This window comes from Synchiropus splendidus, chromosome 15 (assembly GCF_027744825.2).
Source record: "Synchiropus splendidus isolate RoL2022-P1 chromosome 15, RoL_Sspl_1.0, whole genome shotgun sequence".
Taxonomy (NCBI): domain Eukaryota; kingdom Metazoa; phylum Chordata; class Actinopteri; order Syngnathiformes; family Callionymidae; genus Synchiropus; species Synchiropus splendidus.
Genome location: NC_071348.1, coordinates 9,425,501 through 9,441,537, shown reverse-complemented (window position 1 = coordinate 9,441,537; position 16,037 = coordinate 9,425,501). Strand labels below are relative to the sequence as shown.

Genomic DNA, 16,037 nt, shown 5'->3' with positions numbered 1-16,037 from the left:
TTTAATGCCATCTGTTGTTTAGATGCAGGAACCTGGGAATATGCATATCTCAAATCTAATGAGAAACTAATGGGCCATCGCGAGAAGTCCATGAATACGAGCCGAGGTATTTCAAGGATGCGAATGATCTCGCAGGCAGAGAGCCGTTTTCTATTCAGTTTCTCATTATACAAATGCCTTTTTTCTCCTTTTCAATGATGGCGAATTGTTTCCTCACCCGAAATCCTCCTCCATCAGGCAGAGAATAGAACTTTCTTTTTGAGAGTTTTCTTTTTTTTCCCTGATATTTCCCAAACATGTACCTATAAATGAATAGTAACATTTGGTGTGAATTAGTAACATCATTTTGTCATTCTGTTCCCAAAATGACTGAGCTTATTGCTAGCCTCATTTTGAATCTTTAAAAAGATGCTTTATAGGAATTGTGACAATAACATGAAAGTTAGAAAGCTTATGCTATTTTTGATTGACAGGTTTGACAGCAGTCGAAGCGAACAAAAATGCGAATGAATAAACAAGTTGGGTGCCCCAGGTGGTTCATTGTCTGCTTTTGTCAACATTGGCTATGTATGAATTCTCGGCTCAGTCCTCCACGCGTGGGAGGGGAGTGGATTCTGACCTGCTGCTGTTGTGTGTGCAGACCGACTGCTCCAGCGACAGCGAGAGTGAGGACAACTTCATAGTGGTGCCACCGCGAGATCACCTGGGCCTGGCCATCTTCTCCATGCTTTGCTGTTTCTGGCCCCTGGGAATTGCTGCGTTTTACTTCTCACAAGGGGTGAGGATGCAAACACACACACACACACACACACACACGTTTATATTACTATCCTTGTGAAGACATTGTTTCTGATTACCATGCCCCTTTCCCCAGCCTCTCACCCTCCACCTCACCATCCAAAACAATTGGCTAACCTTAACCAAGACTCTGAACCAAACTGAAAGAAAACTTCATCCTCAAATTGAGGTTTGACCTTGTGAGGTCCAGCAAAAGGGGCCCACAAGAGGGTGTTTTCCCCAAAATCCGCAACAATCCACAATGTGCGTGTGCGGTTTTTAACTGTCTTTCGTGGTGAGCATGGATTAAAGCAATTGTTGTTCAAAAGATTATTCAAAATTATTATTCGTGCCCGAATAGACACATGATCGTGCAACGCATCCCGAGGCAGGGTTGCTCTTTTTATCCTTTGTTTATATAGGCAAACGCATGTTAAAGTGGATTATACTAGGGCTGCAACTAACTGGTAGTTGACTAGACAGAGACTAGAAATTTGCGCTAACTATTGTGAAGACTTTTGTAGTGTAAAATGCTGTATCGAAACTACATTTCAATTCCAATTGCCAAAAATGTGTTGAGAAAGGTATTGTCCTTTGATGTGTCCTATGTGAAATGGGTCGCAGTGGTCCTACCCTCCTCTTAGGGAACATAGTGCGACTAGAATGATGGCATCACGACATATACCAGCATGCCATTGTTTTCAGTGTAGCATGAGGACCCCTGAAACAGCTTAGTTTTCATGGCAGATGTTTTCATATAATGGCTGGGGGGAAAGAGTGGATAGGAAAAGGTTTGAAACGGAATATAACCTTTATATTAGCATGATAGAATGACAACCTTTTGACTATATTTGAGTGAATTTATACCCACAATAGCATTAACTTAATATTTAAGCAACCTGATGTGAGTTTGCCTTGCTCAATACACAACCCCTCCGGCACAGAACTGCCGTCTAATTTTGTTCTTTTAATCCTCGGCAGCCTCATATTGACCATGTATCAGCGGGAGCCGGTAAAGCTTCCTTTGCTTACACGCATCCCTTTAAGCTGAAGGTGTTCTGTAATAAATTGCGAAACATCTGTTGCCGTGTCCGTCACACAAAGATGAATGACTGTATTACTACAGGATCAGTGGTTCTCCGCCAGGTGTTTGAAGGCCGCTTCTTACAGAATTCCTCATTGCTGACTAAAAGCAGTTTAATGCCACCGTATGAGGACAAAGAAGCCGCTCGTAATCTCTCAGAGGAAGATGTGCTCCGAATGTTTCACAGCAGAGGAATGTGTGATGAATGAAAGGTAGCACATCACATGAAAAATAGACAGCTAATGTTTCGAGTGAGGATGAGTGATCACGTAGTCATGTTTCATGAAGCAGTGTCCTCATATTCAAAGCTCAGTAGGTGGCACTCTCAGTTTGTAAACATGAGGTTTGAGAGTGCCATCTAGTGGGCACTGTTTCATGAAACCTGCTTACCTCTAGAATCTGCTGATGGAAATTGGCGGTTGAACTTTTTTTGAAGTTTTTTTCATATAATAATATGAAAACTCAAACACACGCATATTTTAGAAAATATTCATTTACAGGTTCTGTTTGTTGGAATAATATTTAAGTACCGGACCATTCTAAAGTCATCAATGTTCGTAGCAACCTCAACAATGTTGTCACCTCAGTCACATGAACGTTATTTGTTTTACTTATTTCATGACATAAATGTAATGAAAAAACATTATTTTTGGAGTATGCTCTTGCAAAAAAAAAAAACTACCACTGGTGAGAACATAATACCTGCTTGGCAAAAGTAATAAAAAGTGAAAAGTCTTACATGAAAAAAGCTGATTTTGTCCTTGTTAAATATTGTCTGGCTGCTGTCCAGCTACTCCGCTATTTAGGGGATTTTCACCTTGAACATTTCAGACAGATCACTTCTCTGTAAAATACTTTTGTTATTGATGTTCCTGCTTTCTTGTGTTTCGGTCCAGACATCTGGAGTATTGGCATGGTGACGTCTAAAGTAATATGTAGCCTCATCAGTCATGTATATTACTGCTTATTATGATTATCACACTCCAGTTACTTCACTAGTTGATTCCGATTTCCATTAGTCCCTTTTGACAATGTGCGATTTCAAGGGAAAACAAAGCAAGGACTGAAAAAGGCAGGGCAGGAGAAACTGTCTCTCCATAGTAGGAATTGCTGTTCACCATACAGTACACTGAGCTCGAGAGGAAGCAGTAAGGCTGCGTGATCGTGAGTCTGTCGATAGGAGTCCATTTTGAAGTCTGGTAGATAGCAAACGTAATGGTTGTCTAATAGACCTTCACTGTCAACTCAAGTCTAAGAGCGTGTCAGTCAAACTAACCAGGATGTGACTAGTGTTTGTCGTGGTCTGACTCAGTAGCACCTCTCAGTATTAGAAGAGAAAAGCCAAGTCAAAAAACCCATGCCAAAGACACACAACTGTGGAGGCGTTCTCCAGAATTGCTCTGTCATCCACAATAAACTCTTATCAAAAAAGCTAGCCGCCTAATCTGCAGTCGTGAGCCGACCAACGAAGAGGAAGACATTAAATGAATTCTCTTGTCAGGCGCTAATTTGATTCTTCCTGTGTAATTATGGGGAAGTGGTGGATGTGTTTAGGGATGGATGACTTTTCTGCCCATCTGCTTCTTTCATGAGGTGAGGGGGAGAGATATGGCAGGGGGTGAGGTTGCTTCACTTTAGTGCTGTTCATTTCACCCAATCCTCCGTGTTTAATCGATGGTTGTTGCCATCGGCAACGGCGATGTGTTGCGCTTCTGAGAAGGTGCTTTAAAGGGGTCATAGTCTTGCGTGCTAAAATATTTCATTGTTTGTGTGTCAGCGTTGAGTGGTAAGAGCAGGACCAGAGGTTTATTCTGAATAGGAGGTCTTTGTTTGCGATGGGGTTCAGGACGCCTGCAATGGTTCAATAGGACTTATTTAAAAAGCTCTCTGGTAGTGTTTAGTTTGATGTGTGAGTTGGCTGTTATTTTTTATCCTTCATTCTTTATCATGACTAGTACTTCCAAAGCCATAAGAAAAGATACTGAACTCGGTTATACTTGTGCGAAGTCTCTGTCATTTTCTGTAACTCAAACCACAACTTGGGTGGAAGCTAGAGAAACTGCTGACACAGCAGAATGAGGATTGTTGACCATTATAGTTTCACACCTTTAGCTGTGTAGAGCGCAAGGTCTTGTGGTTTCCTTGCTGATATCTAACCTTGATACTTCCCTGTAGTGCAGAGGTGGGCAATTAAATTTCATAAAGGGCCACATTAGAAACTGTAACGGTTGTGAGGGACCATCATCAAAAGAAAGACAGCGATAACTACAAAACATGATGGAAAAATATCTATCAAAATATACACTTAAGTAACAAGAACAAAATGAACCTAAGAAGATGATAAAGATATTCAGAGGTGTAAAAATGCCCTGAAACCTATTGAAATATTTTATTTTTTGTGCACTTATTTTGAATATAAATCAACTATGGATTAGACTTTCAAGATAAATAGGCAATTTATGTCAAAATATATCTTCAGTATTACTTCAATGTATTTTGAGGAACAAGAAAAACACAAAAGTGGCAGAAGAATAGAAGAGAATTTTAGTCTTAAACAAGAACATGCTATATTTGCTGCTGGACATATTAGTTATAGTTCTAGTCTGACGTCAAATGGGCCACGGAAATACAGACATCAGGCCGCATATGGCCCCCGGGCCTTCGCCCAAGTCTGTTCTAGTGCTTGCGCAAATGTCTATCCCTCTTCAAAATTCGTTAACATATTGACAAAACTGACTTAAACCTTCCATTTTTAAGATATGACTGTAATGTACGTGCGACTGAGAGTCTTTTCCAGCTGCAAAAACGTTTAGGACCTCTTTTTAGGCCACTTTTATTTCTCACTGCTCTCCTTGACCTTATTTTTCTCTTGCCTGTTTCCTGTGTTGAGATGCTATTTGCTGAGATTAAAGACACACGTCTGAAGTGATGGGATAGGTAAGGACGTCAGTTATCTGCAGCTTCTTCGTCTTAAGAGGAGGCAATATAAGGTTCAAGCTTGAATGTCACCTTGTCACCTTCATTTGTGGGTGTTTAAGGCTTGTCAGTGTAACCCCCACAGTAGCGAAGGTGGCCAGGCGAGTCGTGGGAGCCGTAGCCTCTGGGGCTATGAAATGAGATTTCACGTGGGATTGCAATCTTTAAGGCCCAACTATACATGTTTTATTACCACTCAAGAAACACCTTAAAATAAATGTTCATGTCAGTCTTTTATATGGCCCACGAGAGATTTAAACGCCTTTAGTCGGCTCTAAATGGAATATATTTGTTGGTCACCTAGTAACATGTGCAGGGTAGGTGGCTCTTTTTAATCTCTTAATTTACTGTAAATTCTGGACTATAGAGTGCACCAGAATATTAGCCACACCACTAAATTTAAGAAGAAAAATAGATCTTGTTCATGCATAAGCTGCACTGGTCTATAAGCCCTGGGTGCAGTGGTGCAGTTTGAGCCGTAGAAAGGTCAGTTTTGAAAACGGGGTCCAGCATGGACTCAAACTGGACACAAACTGGGCAATGTTCTGAAATCGAATCATGAACTCCTCACATCTTTTATTGACATTAAAGCGCTCAAATATATATTGTATAATGTGCAAGTAAAAAGCATCGGCTTATAGTCCGGAAATGACGGTACATAGCACCTTATGTGACTCCCCCCTTACTGACTAAGTGACTGTGACTGTTGGAGGCGCTTTATATACCAAGTGACACATGGTGAAAAGATCAACATCCCATGACACTGTTTGAATTACCTTTTTACAGCTGTTTTTCGGGCCTGTACTGGGACCATGGGTTAAGATTTCAGGCCTTTCTGTGACTGAATTTAACACTGTTGTGAGAAGTGTTGATCAATAAATAGCCTGCTTTGTTTCCCATTGGAAGGTCGTGCTTGTGTTCCGACTGTGAGCTCCTGGCATCCTGAGGAGAGGAAAGGAGCTCAGCGTGGGTGTCATTGTCAAAGACCGCACACAGAGCCTCCAGCATGCAGTCAAATGTTTTTGCTCTAAATCTATAGCATGAAGTTTGCCGAAGGTCTGCACTTCTAATTTGGTGTCATAGCTTCATGGTACACATCAGTGTGGCGCAGCTTAAGACTCCGCATCATCCACCCATGCGTACAACTGATAATGGCTTGAACACCATGAACGTCTGGGGAAAATGAGCTTTGAGCGTTTGATCGGGAAGCGAAATTGACTTTCAATTATTGCCTCTAATAGGGTGAATGTTTTGTTTGGAAATGCTGATAAATGTTAGTCTGTGCTGTGAGACACCAGCGCTACAGAGCTGTGAAGCCGCAGCGATTCCTTTCATGATTATGCAAATAACCCAAGTTATCTAGCGGCAGACTCGTCACCAGAACAGATGAAAATGAAGGAGGTAATTATTGTGGAACACTTCATCATTCCACGTCTGTCTGACGGAGGTGCTGGGAGAAGCTGCAGCCGTCAATACGCGGGTTGTTTATATGGACGGCTAAGCTGTTAGGGCTGCAGCAGTGACTTTGGAAAGCAGGTATTGCTGCAAGTCGCATGCAGCTAAGCCGGCGATTTTATCTTGTTTTCCATGACGCCACATTTCACTCATTTTGTCAAGGTTGTGGAGATAAAGCTCCGATCCTTCTCGCTCTGAAGGTGATTCTAGGTAAAATCACTTCACGTACAAGCTCAAATAAAGTTCACAGTGCAGCCGTCGCTTATTCATAATTCATAATTGGTGCTGAATGAATACAAGATATTGTTTGCAATAAAATTGACCTATAATCGTTCATGCTGAAGAGTCATGAACGAGTCAGTACCTGAGTCTTTCTTCCTCTATGAGTATCAGGCAGCACCACCATGAGAGTCTGTAAGTTTCACATTATTCACAAGGGCTGTGTGTCTGCGCTTTAGTCCTCGACTCTTCTGCAAAAAGAGACTTCCTCATTGTCTCTCACCTCGCTGACCTTGTCTCGGTCCATCAGCCTCATCTCCGACAACAAAAAAGTGAGACCTGGCCAACCCGCCGCTCGTGCGGCTCTTCTTTTCCAGAACAAATGGGTTCAGGAATATTGTGATGACTGATTTCATTTGTATGCAATAACCAGACATGTAAACAAACCAAACCCTTGTGAAATGACATGGAACCATGTGATCAGGGCAAAGACATTGGTCATCTGAAAGTCCAACCAGCAGCAGAACCAGGTGCAAGTCATGGTCATCAAATTTATTAAAGAAAAAAAGGAGAAAAAAATGCAAAACGCAAACTGTTGAGAAATTTTGAACACCACTGCCATATGTGGCAAGTGTATCAAAACTGAGCGTCTCACGGCCCAAAGGCGTAAAACAATAAACTTCGCATCACTCGATTCACTATCCTAGGGCGAAAAACTCTGAACTGCGATTCCTTGAGTCGTGGTTGTAGTTTTGGTGATTTAATTCTAAGCTGTGTTTTTTATAAGCAGGATCCTTGGTGGTCTTCCTTGTTGATCTTCTTCCTAGGGCATTTTTTTCTTTTCATTTGGAAGAAAGTCAGCCAGAGCTCAAGGAGTGCATTTTATTTCTAACCCCGTCCTTGAAAGGATGGGCTGGTCACCACGGCTTTTTCTAGTACAGTGGTGCCTCGATTTTCAAACGTCTCGGAATTCGAACAAAAATTTCTAGATTTTTTTGCTTCAGATTTCGAACAATAATCCAGAACTCGAACGCCCCCGAAATAAGCCGGAAAAAACATAACGTGCGCGGACCAATCAGCTGACCCACGACGTGCTTTGTTATTGTGTATAACGCAGCCTCTGTTTGCAGACGTGTCCCGTTAGCTACATTTACTCTTCATATTGAGGTGTAAAACCTTTCCTGTCTCCGCACTGGACCGTGGTAGAGTGACACAGGGGAGGTGCTCGCTCTCCACACCTCCGAGGCTGGAGCGCACTCCAGGGTTTGATGTCCTGTTGTGGGCTGGAGCTGGGACAGGGATGAGGCGAGTCTGGGACAGAGCGTGACTTGGTTTATGACTTTGTCACAGCCAAACTGCACAGAAGCGCACATTCAGAGCTGGACACGCACCGGGCACCTCTTCACTTCTGGAGAGACGTCACTCACTCGCCTACCCCTCCCACATGCAGCGGCTACACACATAGACGAACAGCGCACCTGCAGCAGACACTCTACATTCACTCCTACAAAAGACTATTTTAAGGCTCGGAACGCATTATTTCTTTTTCTGTTCATTGTAATGGGAAAAATCGATTCAGATTTTAAAAAAAAAACGCTTCTCGAACAGCCGTCTGGAACGGATTGTGGTCGAATTATAACAGGCGTTTACAACAGGGTCACCTTGTTGATACTCTGCCTTTGATTGATCATTTACATTAAAGAATGACAGCCGGCGGCTGCTGTTGCTTCATTAACAGGATAATAAATGATTAAGGAATATTATTTATTATTCCCCGGGTTATTCAGGTCCCACTAACTAAATCATTACTAGTTTTAATGAAGTGAAATACTTGTCAGAACACATTACCCCGCGCTGGGTGATGTATACATTCACTGTGCCTCACCTCCTGTGCTGCGCTGCTGTCCAGCAAAAGACAGGGAACGTCATACAAACATGATCACATCCACAATCTGAATAGTGTCACCCAGTAGACACGCTGATGTCTTACGTCGCAACCCCAGCGGGAGCCCTCTGTCTGACTGATTCAGTCCCGACATGCTAGATCAAACATTTCTCCCCTTAATCCAGTCCATGAACTCTAAAAGTGGCTAAGTAAATGGAGTTGCCCCACTTCATCCCAGAAAGCAGGGACACGCTTGGATGAACAAGCCCGGGGGGGTTCCTCGGAGCTTCAGAACTCTTCAGAGTCAAACTCCTTATAGAACTCCCACCTGCCTTCAATGGGGACTTCAGTCAATGGCAGATAGCTTTGGAGCAAGAGAAGCCTTTCTGACTCACAGAGCCTGAGGATTGGATGTGGAAAACGGGCAGTGGTTTAGAGCTTTAACCCTCTGATCAACTGCCAGAACACGCTTCCTTTTGTGACACGTTGCCTCACCATGCTAAATGTGCTCACATTTCTTCAGATTTTTTTGGGGCTAAATTAGAAAGACTAGGGTTGGACCAATGCTGGTGATGAGGTATCATGAAACAGGGTTGAAGAGACAGTGTCCTAATTTTCAGAGACCACTAGATGGTGCTCTTGGTGTAGAAATGACAAGAGGTTTCATTGAATTACCATACTTTCTGGATTATAGAGCGCAACGGAATATTAGCCAAACCCACTAAATTCAAGGAGGAAAATAGATCTTGTTCATACATAAGCCGCAAGATCAGCGGTGCTGTCTGCGATGTGGACAGGTCAGTGGTGCACTGGCTTCAGAACGCTTTTAAAAACTAGACAAGGTGCAGCTCTCCAGTCGGGATCAAGTCAGCAGCCATAACCTGACTCGCTTGTGTTCACGTGTGACTTTTGAGCCGAACGCACTTTGTCTCGATACAGCGTTTAGTCACATTAAAGCCCTCAAAATGCGCCTTTTTCGCCCGTGTGCCCAAAGTTCCGACATCACAGCCAGTCTCAGCGGCTGCTTCTCCATTCCATACCTCCATAAGATCGACTCTGTTGACCGAGCTGTGGACAGGCTGGGGAAAAGAGCACATTTTGAGGGCTTTAATGGTAAATAAAAAGTCTCCGATTTCATCGCATCTGATTTCAGCCCCTTAAAAATCCATATATTAAGCTGCAGGGATCAGACCGGGGTAAAAAAGTAGCGGCTTATAGTCCGGAAGTCAAACATTTTACAGCAGACAGAAATCAGGACGCTGTTTCATGAAACCTCATTAACCCTTCAATACCGAGTCATGAAACCCATCACTACCCGATACCACCACCTCATTTCCCATATCCTTACCTTGTGCATCACCTTCTCGACAAACACCTCATTCATAGTCATTTTCACTGCCGGTAGATGACGTCACTTACATAGTGTTTCGACGGCAGTTACCCACAAGATAAGTGGAATGTGTGAAGCACCCTTGACTGGCAACCCCAAAAACCACCACCTCCCTCTGTAGTCTGTCCATCAATGTTTAATTCATGGCCTTGCCATCTCGTTCATTGTGTCCTCAAAGGACGAGTGAAAGAGACAACACATAATGGCTGAGTTAATTCATCCATAAAAGACCTTAAATATGGTTTCACATCTATGGAGTCCGCATGAAACCGGCCCGGCATTGAGCTTCACAGAGCACTTCAAAAAGAGCAGAGGCCCCAGAGGTCAGGCGACTAAAAGAAGAAAAGTTTTAGCTGTACTTTGTAGTTTCAGAGCTTTAGCACGGAGGTCCAGGTCAAAACATGGGTTGATTTTTAAAAAGCCTGGCTCTGATGTTCACTTATTCGCCGCCTCAATGACATGCAAAAATCCAAGTCTGCGTAGGTGCCGAGTAAAGCCGTCAGTCTGTGTCTAATCCTTCCAAATTCCACTTAATTCCAGCCCGTAAAGGTGCCACAGGATTAAAGGTTTTATTTTGTTTTGCTCTGTTGAATGAGGCACTTTTGATGGGCCATAGTTTTAACTAATCAAGCTCGCAATTGCACTTCTTAAATCCATGTATCACACTTCAAAGTATTCTGATGTGACAATTACATATGAGGGGTCATGACCCAACGGCATCATGGGAAATCATTATACAGCAACCTGGAGTGAAAATCCGACTTAGAACACAGAACACTTAGAAGGTACTGTTGTGTGAGTGGAGGCAGTTAAATGTGTTCATGGGATCTATTCAGGAAATAAAATCCCAATGTGTATTTCCATCTTAAAAAGTTTTTTGACATAGTACTGTAGGGTAAGATAAGGTTTCATGAAACAGTGTCCTAATTTTCATAGGATTTTCATTTTCATTAGATGGCGCTCCATGATGATTCATTGAATTTCAAGTCTGAACATTTTACGCAGACAGTGCCACCTGGTGGCCTCTCAAAATCCTGACACTGTTTCATGAAACCTCACGTATATCGGACAGACAATATATATCATTCGTCCTTTCAATCATTTTAAACCTGATATTTCCGACCTCCGATTCCAAAAACATGGATGAAGGATGAGAGTCACTCACTGCATAATATAGTGGCATTTCTGAAGTCGGAGTTGGGTGTTTTTCGTCTCCTCTTCCATCCATTAAACTTTCATTGCTGCCTCATTCACGGTCACTGTCACAAACTTGCCCACAGACAAACAGAGTTTTAGCAAGAGCCAGTGCTGCAGCTCTCTTGGGTCATAGACTTTGATGAGTAACACCCAAGTGGTGAAATAAAAACACAACTACAATATTAAAGTGTTATGGGGAATGGGAAATGTGACACAGTGAAATCCTGCTGGTTTATTGCGAATGAGATGCTGCCAGGTTTCCCCATTCACAGTATATATTTGTGGCGTGACGCAATACGCTATTACATAATCCCTTCTCTTTCACCGGAGTGAATGGTGTGTATTGGGCTGGCTGTTGTGGAAGCAGCTGGGGCCTCAAGTGGGGAGCGTTTCTGTGAGAGGAAGGAGGTGGTTGAGCACCATTTTAAAACCAGAGAAAAACCAGTTCTGTTTGATGATTCACATGTTCAGAGGCAATTCTGGGCTTCATTGTACTCGGCAAGAAGATATTTATATTATGTAAATACATTTACCGTTCTATAACTGTAAACACGATGTGACAGGTTATTGCTGTTGGGAGAAGCAGAAAAAAAAATTCAACCAAAAACCTACTGAAGAAAAGTAAAGCAATGAAATGGTTGCTTGTCACAAAGTGCAATGTCACTTTTATGCGTTGTTGCATGTTAGAGTGATGTCGGTAAACGTACGACGCCAATTTCAACTGTTCTGAAATGACAGTCAAATCGAGCGCTGAATATTCTCATGACTCAAAAAGGTCTGGGGCTGTTTTTGTTTTCCAAAATGCCAGTTTTTAAAGTGTTTTTTCCCTGTCCCATTGCAGTTTTTTTTTAATGACAAACGATGATAAATGCGAGTATCCAGTGCTGTTTATCATTTAGCAGCTGATACGGTCATTACGTCCAGTCCGTGACATTTTCCCACTAATTGCCATTTCTAGGTTCTGCCGTGCGTGAGCAGCTCGCTGGTCTTTTCTCCTCCTGCAGTCCGACACCATCCCTGTGCAAGCAAACAGGTCCGATCATTATGTTCATTTGAATACATGCCGTTTTTTGTCCTCTCTTGCAGACCACCAAGGCTGTGCACAAAGGGGACTTCCCACTGGCGAACATCGCCTCCAGGCGCGCCTTGTTCCTGGCTGCCCTCTCCATCACTATAGGCACCGGCGTGTACGTGGGTGTGGTGGTAGCTCTCATCGCCTACCTCTCTAAACCAGGACATATATAGCAGGTATGACTCCACACTCCAAGGAAATAAAAAAAAAGAAAAGCCCACTCCGGGGAACAGCGCTGCTCATGCAGATTTTTCCCAGAAAGTTTTTGGGGCGGATGTATAGTTTCTTCCTCCACTTTCCTGACTCTCTAGCTTTCTCTCCCTGCAGGCCGTCTGTCAGCCAGGATTAGCCACAGTGACTGGACAGAGGTCAGGCTGAAGGGTGCGGAGATGGGGAAATGGGTATAGATAGCGCTGAAGACAGAGTAATGGACGGATTCTATGTTGTCGCACGTTTGCATCACATTGAATCACCCCACGCTGCCTCCTCTCGAGTTTTTCACGGACCAGAAAAACTTGCAAGACTCATTGAAAAACACCAACAAGCACCGTTGTGAGAGGGTTGGCGATTTCAAAAAAAAAATAAAATCCCCTCCGTCACTTGTGTTCACCGTAGACTGCAGCGATATCCATGCGATGCCCGCTCTTTCCCCTGGACCTAAATGTTCGTCAGTCGCAAAGGACAGCGGCGCCGCTTTCTGAATGTTTAAGAACTGTTTAATGATTCTCATCGCCAAATGGATAAAACGTGTTGGAGGTCAATAGATATCAAATGGGATTTTGGCCAGACGGATCATTACACTGGGGCATCAAATCCAAGGATCTCAGAAGGAGTTGGCTGCCATCTGTCAATGTCAAACCCTGAAATCTGTCAAAACCGGCTCACGCCGTCTTCACCTCGTGCCGTGGATTCCTTTATTTCATGTCTATGTTTTTCCACTTCTTTTAAAGGCTCTTTGATGGAGCTGCCCAAGGCATCTGGATTTATTTCTCTTAAAGGAATGTTGCTTTACAGCCAAAGCAAAACCTAAATGGCCATAAATCCCAAGCAGTGCCATCCAAATTAGATATCTACATTCAAGAACATCACAAGGAGCAGAAGTTATAGTGTTGGGTGGCGTCAGGCGACTTAGGACATTCAAATTCCACCTTAAGCGTTCAGCCCTGTCGACCCTAGAGCGCAGAGCTGGGCTCTTAATCCATGCACGACGCGAGCTACAAACACTTCACAGCATACAGTGCCATCTGGTGGCCTGCGAACTACAGGACACTGTTTCGCGAAACCTCACCTGCCCATCACGACTAGCAGTTTTACAGAAACAAAACACAAAACCTGAAGCAGAATTTGGGGAAGCAAGTTGTTATCGCACATGTGCTCAATACAGTAGAGGAACATCTGAGTCTTCACTCAACAATTGATCCCCAAGCATTCAGTATCTAATAACATAAAGTGACAGTGGCATAACTTGAATGATCAATTGAATTTTTTTGACAGTCAAAATCCATGGTTTTCCATGGTGTTCCAAGTCATCTGGTGTTTTAGGCAGATCTCTATGTGGGTAGCTTCGTAGCTTCTAAAGCTCTTTTTTGGTTCCAGCTGCAACAGATGTTCAATGTAATGGCGTTTGATTCATCCTTCTCAACTGTCTTCTATGTTTAAATCTTCATGTTATGAGGTCAACGAATGGTGACTTCTGCATTGCAGAACATTGATGTTGACAAACATTGGTGAGTCGGCACAACTGGATGCCATAACAAGGCAGCATAAATAGGGTTTTTCTGAGATGTTTTCTGAGGTATAAGAAGTACTGTAAAATGTTACTTAAGTAAACGTTTGAATACGGTTCACGTTTACAAAGCTAGCTAAGATGTTTCTGCAGATCAAATTTGCTCTCTCTTTCGTAGGCTGCCCACTCATATGGCTTCACACACATACTTCGATTGCCAAAATATGTGCCACCCAGTCATCACTGTTTACAAACTCTGAACGGGTCTGTCGCCGCCGCCCTGACAAGAACTGCTCCCCGGCTTTATGAGTTCTCCCCTGAAAAGAACTGCAGTTGCATTATTTACTTGAGTAAAGTACCCATGAGCTGTACTTAAGAACAGTATCAAGGTTCTTCATTACTCTCTACCTCTGGAAGTAGTTGTACTGTTGGGAGCGTCATGAGGAAGTACTCCAGAGAGGTAAAAAAAAAAAATGAAACGTGTTAAAAATCATCCGTCCAAAACTGTTCCAGGGTGCGACACTTCAACAGCACGCACCAGTTGTGTGACACATCTAGTGACACGGTAACACCAGAGTGTGGAGAAGTATTTATGAGGATGCAAAAAGGGCTAAGCTCACGCAAACCACTCGCTTTGTATTTGCAGACCTTCCCGGGTTCATCGCAGAGGCATCAATACGTGACATTTCTCAGTTACTTTCCCCGCACCGGCGCCCGCATTAGTCATACTTGACATGCCGCACAATTAGCTGCTCCTAATGACTTTTTCTGAGGGAATGTGTACACTCCCTGGAGCATACCGCCCAAAATAGCGCCATAATATTCATTCCACTAATAAGCCGTTTTTCCCGTCGCCGGCTGCTGTCAAACAAGTCATCAATCCCGTTGCACATCCTTCTTTAAATAAAGCTGTTTTGCTCAAGGTGCGGTGCTGAGATGGGAATTTTTTTTTGTTTTTTTTTATGTGTTTTTCTGACGGCAAGACGTATGTTTGTACGTGCACATCATGACCATAACTGTAACAAAGGTTTGTCATCATTTCTTGGCCAAAATCTGCTGGTAATGATGTTTATATTGTGCCACTCCAGTGATGTGTTCTTATCTGGCTCCTCTGGCAACCCAGTATAGTGCGATGTGTCACCACCATCCGTGGTTCCGATTGCTGTTCTCATTGTAATGAGCTGATGTACACATGCTAATCCCTCAATGACCATAGTAATGTGTTCGGCAAAACAGGAGAGACTTTTCTTTTCTTTTTTTTTTTCTTTTTTTTTATAAGTTTGGGTGTTAAGGCCACATGTGTAAATATAAAGATCTGTTGAAATGTAAAGTAAAATAAACCAGAGAGGAAAACATCCCTCTTTAAAAGCAGCTTCCCTTCCTGTGGTTTATGTAACTCTGGATATTTGGGTTCATTTTATCTCCATAGGGTGGATGAACAGGGTAAGTAATTGAGATGCTTGAAACTGAAAACGCTGGCACAGACTGAGTCATGGAGTGTAGGAGTCGCTTTTATTTTTGCCAGCAAGATTGAGAGAAGCAGCTCTGAACATTGTAGCAACGTCAATCTGATGGCTGCCCGAAGGAAAGTGCACCTTCCACGTTGACAGGAGTTTCGGGGGATAATGGAGGAACATGACAAACTTGACATTTCACACCGAGCTTTTATACTTGCTCCCAACAGAGCTGCAATTAGTGCTCGAAAGCTGCATGAATTAAGACACATTTAGCTTGGAACGGTTGAAATGAGTTCATGCTCCAGCAACGCGCACCATAACCCAGGTCATTCGTGAATGCGCTGTCACGTTGAACGATTCAAAAAGACCAGGTTGTTCAAACCTGCCAGGAAGCAGCTCAGGTGTGGCACTATTCTTAATGGCACTACTGCCCTCTTAAGGCCATTTGTGCTCCTTTTATGGGGGAAACAGCCCAGAGTCAAAAATGTACAAGAACAACAAACCTCAAAACCAACATGGCGACTGCGGAAAAAGTACTGATAATGCAGCCCTTGCACTATAGGAACGGATGCAGTGTTGTTGGAGGCGTTGGTTGGTGAGGCTGTTCAATATATTGCCACTGGAGGACGGAGAATTTCTGCCATTCTCATGTTATTCGTGTCTCATTAGAGTTAGGTTCCTGGTGGTGCTGCTCTGGTCCGTATCCGGAAGCTTCGTGGCAACGTGCAGAGATACGGACAGAAGGCTCTGTTCTTATCCCGATCCATACGTTACGTTGAGCACAAATGGCCTTGAGAGT

The 16,037-nt window shown here is 43.2% G+C and overlaps 1 protein-coding gene across 2 annotated transcripts in view; it reads left to right on the top strand.

Moving 5' to 3' along the window:
* syndig1l (synapse differentiation inducing 1-like) overlaps positions 1–15,692 on the top strand; it is a 37,677-nt gene extending 21,985 nt beyond the window's left edge. Inside the window, exons 3-5 of one of the 2 annotated variants that reach the window (XM_053844055.1) lie at positions 641–778; positions 12,070–12,231; positions 12,383–15,692. In XM_053844055.1, coding sequence (XP_053700030.1) covers positions 641–778; positions 12,070–12,228 — 297 coding nt within the window. In that variant the 3' untranslated portion in view covers positions 12,229–12,231; positions 12,383–15,692. Of the gene's footprint in view, positions 1–640; positions 779–12,069 lie in introns of both variants that reach the window. The other variant, XM_053844054.1, reaches the window with a different exon arrangement.
* The last annotated feature ends 345 nt before the right edge of the window (positions 15,693–16,037 follow it).